The 6,000-nt window shown below is 33.4% G+C and overlaps 1 protein-coding gene across 13 annotated transcripts in view; it reads right to left on the bottom strand.

The window, feature by feature from the left end:
* Positions 1-475: 475 nt before the first annotated feature.
* Positions 476-6,000, bottom strand: part of LOC137244617 (uncharacterized) — a 213,466-nt gene continuing 207,941 nt past the window's right edge. For all 13 annotated transcript variants that reach the window (XM_067773867.1, XM_067773862.1, XM_067773871.1 and 10 more), the window contains one exon: positions 476-5,622. In XM_067773867.1, coding sequence (XP_067629968.1) covers positions 5,467-5,622 — 156 coding nt within the window. In that variant the 3' untranslated portion in view covers positions 476-5,466. The remainder of the gene's footprint in view (positions 5,623-6,000) is intronic.

Here is a 6,000-nt window from a genome sequence, read left to right as displayed (position 1 = left end):
CAATTAGAAAAATTTTTTTTCTAAACGGGGTCGCCATGAAAAGCTTCTCAGTGAAAACTCGTCTTCCTTGCAGATGCCGTTTGGAATCGGCATAAAACAAGTAGGTCCCGTCCCGCCAATTTGTAGGAAAAATTTACGCAAACTGGAAGAAAAGCTTGGCCTAAAATCTCTTCTGAGATTATTGCGCCTTACATTTATTTTCTAAGATATTACTAAATGTTTTCTTTTCAGAAAATTTGAGGCCATGAATATTTTTTCGAAAATTTGCAGAAAAACATGCTACGCTCTAGAAATAGTATCTGCACCAAATATTTGAATTATTTTTACCCGTTCAGAAGTTATAAAATTAAATTAATTTAAAAAAATAAAGAATAGGGAAAATGCTAATATTTGACCTTCTATCACACAAGCTAACTGTTTCTGTTATCCAAGTAAAAATTGTTTAACGCGGCTCGCATTAAAAATGTTGTCCCAATTGTTAATTTTTTTTTTTTTTGAGTTTATATTCTTTATTCTCAACTAATTGTAATTAATTAATTCTAATTCAATAAACAAGTGCGTACAAGATTTGATTTAATATCATTCTAATAAATCTAAGTAATATACTAAATAATTGTGTGTTTCGTTTCCTTTTTCTGCATTATAAGTATTTTTGTCTCTATGTGTGTGTATATTTGGTTGAATAATATTCTGTTGAGAGTATTTGTCATAATTGCAAAGTTAACATTTGTTACCTTTTCCTCGTGTTTTTAAATCAAGTTTAACCGGCCATATATACATACATAATTAGATAAATGTTTAATTTTTAAGTTATTATGTTGCCTCCATTTAACATAAGAATAATTTGTGTATATGCAGTTTCGATCTTAGGCTGGATGCTAGTTCGACAGAATTCTTACCTAATTACAGCAAAAACCTTAATCGCCGGAATTTGTCGTTCGGGTAGTGCAAAATCAATAGATCTATTGCCAGAGTTTACCTGTTGGATTAAGTTTTGGGGCTATATTTTTCGTTTCAGTTATTGGAAATAAGTCAATGTAAGTTTAATTAACATTTTAAGTTATAGTGATGTGGGCGAATTGATTCAAACTCAGATTCAGAAATACCCAGGCTCATATTATTGAATCACCTACTTGCCAGCCTTTCAGCCACCTCAGTTCCTTCGACTTCGTTCTGGTACCTGGAACCCAGGAAATTTATATTTTTAGAGTTTCTATTAATGCAAGTTGCTTACATGCCCCACCAGCTTTGAGCTAGTTGTATTAGCACAGTTGTCGTATTCATTGCTGCTTGTCCGCCACAGAAGATAGATAACTGGCCAGTTATGTTCCGAACCTCCGCTGATTTATTGGCTGGCCAGCACACTACAATATGACGGCAGTTTGAAGGACGTAGAAATGGGACCCCGTGTAGGCTCCCACATTTACGGCGCCTCACAAGACTTCAAACAAAAATAAAGTACTTTTCTTTTTCCGTTAATTCCTCACCCGAAGAAGCCCACATTGATCAACTGACTGCAACTATCATGCAAAGTTGTGGGCACACGGGTGAAACCGTGACAGATGCTTTACTTCTGTTTTAACATAAACATAGCATCGATCTCAATCACTGTCGTGGCCAGTCGCCAGATACTGCACCTAGTCGCAAGCGCAGATGTGTATCATGTTAAAAACACACGGCCTTTAATGAGCAACTTATCATCACTAAGCATATCTTGCGGTGCTAAACTATTGAATGATACTTGCTGACAATGTCGTGCTGATGCTACAAAAGCTGTGAAAGTTGGATTTGTATCCACGAATAATACACTGACTACGATTCAGGATGATGCTGAACAAAAATACGTGGTTGGAGTTCAAGCGCAGGATCTAGCAAAGCAAATGCGCTCACTCGAAACAACTTTATACGTTACTTCTTGGCATGACATTTTTCAAAGATTTCATTTAACTACATATACTATCTGTTCAAAGTCCTGCGAGCACTCTACGAACCGCGATTAATACTTTGACTTATCTGCTACCATTTGCTAAGACGCTGCTAAGTTTTTAGAAACCAGCGACTCTGTGTCGATACGAGTTCCATCAACAAATGTTCCTTGGATAATCCCACACGAAAGCTTTTCTTCCTGCTATTGATGAATTAACAGTTGCTCTTGGAGAAAAAATTGTTTCATACAAGCAAGGTCTTGAGAGACTAAATTTCATTGGTGAACTAATGCCCATGGAGTCGAAAGAAATCGATAAGATAGCGAAAATGCTTGTGAAAACATATCGCAGAAATTTGAAAGACAATATGAGAAATGAGTTGATCCAACTAGAGCATTTTGCAAATCTCTACACAAAAGTGGAAAAGAAGTCTATAGGGTTGTTTTTGCACTGCATAATGAAAAAAATAATACTTTTACGTTTTACGTTTATAGCTGTCAATCATGGCACGAATTGCAAAAATTAAAGATCGTTCTCCAAACCACTAGCGGGTTAGGGGGCTAAGAAAAAACCCACGGCAGGTATGCCTGTCATAAGAGGCGACTAAAATACCCAAGGGGTTGTCAGCGAAATTTATAGCTTCTCCAACCCAACCTCACCTACCCATGGCGGATCCTGTTTCTTTAACAGCCGATGTTCTGGCGACCCCAAGATCCTCATAAAAGAAGGGGGAAGGCAGAGCGATGGCCTAGAAGGTTAAATACGGTCATATAAAATTGTTCTCGAGTGATCGGGCATGTACCTTGTTACCAAAATGTGCCGGATCTATATCCGGCAAAGGGTCGGCAACATCGATAACACTCCCCAAAACCTTCGGGAGTATTTTTATCGCTATAACAACAACAAATAATAAAGATAATTAAAAATCGACCACGTACATGTATGGGAAAAGAGTGACACAAAAATTTTGTCTTTTTGATCTCAGAAAGATATGAACTACGTGAGCTAGATTTTGAAGATACTTTTGAAAATATTTTGCATTATTATTGTTACATTTGAAGTTCTATGCTATAGAAATGTATGAAATCCAAAGCATTTATTACTTAATCACTTGTATTCTATAGAGCTTTCATAATAATATATATATAAATTTTTTGATAGAATTGATGTTCGCTCCATGTGATATTTTTTCTTTTTTATTCAACAGAAATTCAAATAAACGAAATCGACAATTTAAAAAAAAAAATGGTTTTTCATGAAATCTGCATTTTTCTTTAAGTGTCAGGAGATTAATTTAGTTTTGGTTTTAATTGCAGTTCAGAGTTACGAATATTTGATGTTGGAAACTTTGCCATAGCAAATGAAAGCTACGGATCGAGAACAACTTTTTTATTTTCGATTTTTTTTTTTCCCTACTTTGTTTTGTTTTGACAGTTGTTGATTTGCCATTTAAAAATGGAAAAATATACTACGGTTTTTGATTTTGCGTATTTGCCATGACCTAGCAAATGCAATGCCGTATATTTTGTCAGTGTATTGTAAAAAATATGCTACACAAGTTTGCAATGCAATGATGCTAGACCATTTGCACAAAATCCTGAATTGTGTGTTGTGTTATGAAATCGTATTTAAAATTGGTTCAGGCACACAGTTCGAAGGTTTTGAGGAGTACTGCCTGGGTGACAGTATTTTCTTAATATATATATGGTACAAGTAAGTATGTATGAGTAAAAACTGAAAGCAGATGTATGTTAAATGTTATATTTATACCTTTCATGAACATGAAATGGTATATTAACTTTGGTCCGATTTTTGTAACGTTGAGAAATATAGAAGATAAACTCACCATTAAGTATACCGAATTGATCAGGGCGACGAACTGAGTTGATATAGCCATGTCCGTCTGTCCGTCCGTCTGTCGTGTTTGAAGACAAACTAGTCCCTCAAATTTTGAGATATCTCAATGAAATTTGGCACAAGGATGTATTTTTGTGTTATATTAGGCATTTGTCGAATCCGGTTGGATCGGACCACTATAACATATATCTCCCATTAAACCGATCGTTCAGATAAGACGATTTTGGTGATTCCTTTGATCGAAACTATATATAGTTATATCCCATACAACCGATCGTTAAGATAGAAAGATTTTTGGCCATTTCTCTCTTAATTTATAAAGTATAAACGTGAAACTCGGTGACATATATTTTAATATATCACAGAAGATTTTCTGAAAAAATTACTTTGATCGGAGCTATATATAGTATATATCCCATACAACCGATCGTTCAGATAGAAAGATTTTTGGCAATTTATTCTTTTATTTCCAATATAAAAACGTTAAACTTGGTTATATTTATTCTAATATATCATAGAAGATTTCCTGTAAAAATCATTTCGATCGGAGCAATATATAGTATATATCCCATACAACCGATCGTTCAGATAAGGGGGTTTTTTGCCATTTTTAATTTTATATTTATCTTAAAAATCGTTTAGGTATGTACATCTGTTCACTATATATTTCTTATCTTCTATATCCGATAATTTGGAGATTACGAACGGGATAAGATTATTGTTCAGCCCCATTCATGAAAGGTATGAAGTCTTCGGCACAGCCGAAGACAGTCCCGTCCTTACTTGTTTTCTTTTACTTTCCCAACATCAACAATTAGATTGTCAAACAACTTACACAGTTTTACTTATCAGCGGTTTTCCTTAATGTAAGCAGCGCTAGAAAACTGCATTATTAGTATCTAAAATTATAACGAAATAGCATCCAGCTTTAATATCGTTTTGAGCAATACAATTTAAACTTAAAATTTAATTAAACTTAATTCATTTTTATATATTTAACTTGTTTTTTCTTAATTTTATAATATTCTCTACTACTTTTTTTGCCACTAACTTCGTGCTTATTTATAAGTACACATATATGTACATATACATATATATCTATTAGATATATATATGCATTGTGAATTACTTCAAGCGAAGAATCTTTTCTATTCCTTCATTGCCATATATATGTACCTGACTAATAAGAGTTGACAGGGAGAATGGCTCTCATAAATGGCCAGAGAATGAAAACCGTTTGCTTTTTGCTCGCGGTTAATGAATTGAATTGCAATGAATTGCCCATTTGTGTTTCAAACAAACTTTTTTTTAAATGTGTCCATAGAAAATCAGACTTTATATTAATATTCATTAAAAAAAATCTGGTTATAAGAGAAAATAAGAGCAGCCGGTTACGCAAATATTTTAAAATATGTAAATATTGCAACATACCAGTATTTGACCAAGTAAATTAAGTTATCGAACATCGATTTAAAAGGTGATCGAAGCTTTTTACTATTGTGAAGTCTTTTTTTTTTTTTTCAAACAATCGCCACTTGTACGAATTCACAATGGATATATGTATGTATGAATATTTCCTAATTTTTGAGCTCCTTCAATAAAATTATTAAATAAATATTGCCTATTGAGTTGTAAACAAAACTAAATGAAAATGTGCCAAATTTAAAAAGCCGCAGTGTTGCATCTATCTTAATCTTATATTTGTTAAAAATATTGAAATAAGGCCTGTAACTGCAAGTATAATCAATCGGCTTAGATACGTGTGATGAAGCGCCACGCCTTCGCCAATAAGTCCATCATGACACTTTTCGGGATGTCGGGTGAAATCCTCACAGTAAAGCTGAAGATAAAAAAATTTAGTAATTTAAAAAGTATCTCTCAGACATTTGATATATTTAATAACAAACACATAAAAATGACGTTTTGACCGACAAAGGAGATCAAAAAAATAATTTGATCCTAAATCAAGCACCATGTAAATAACTGTCTTTGCAAATTTTATGTAAACTCTGTTTTTTCTTCGTGCTTGTAGAAAAATTGAATTGATATTACTAAAAAATTAAGTAAATTTGTTCAGATCAGGACGCTATAAAACCAGAGAAGTCAAGTCTGTAGTACAAGAACAAAAATTTGAGGGCCCTCATAATCCGGTAATATATTTTAAAGTAGTAGGACAGGAAAAAGTTCGGTACTATTTTGCTACTTTTTTAATACCTTA

Source organism: Eurosta solidaginis, chromosome 3, assembly GCF_040869045.1.
Source record: "Eurosta solidaginis isolate ZX-2024a chromosome 3, ASM4086904v1, whole genome shotgun sequence".
Classification (NCBI taxonomy): Eukaryota; Metazoa; Arthropoda; class Insecta; order Diptera; family Tephritidae; genus Eurosta; species Eurosta solidaginis.
This window is presented reverse-complemented; position numbering and strand designations above follow the sequence as displayed.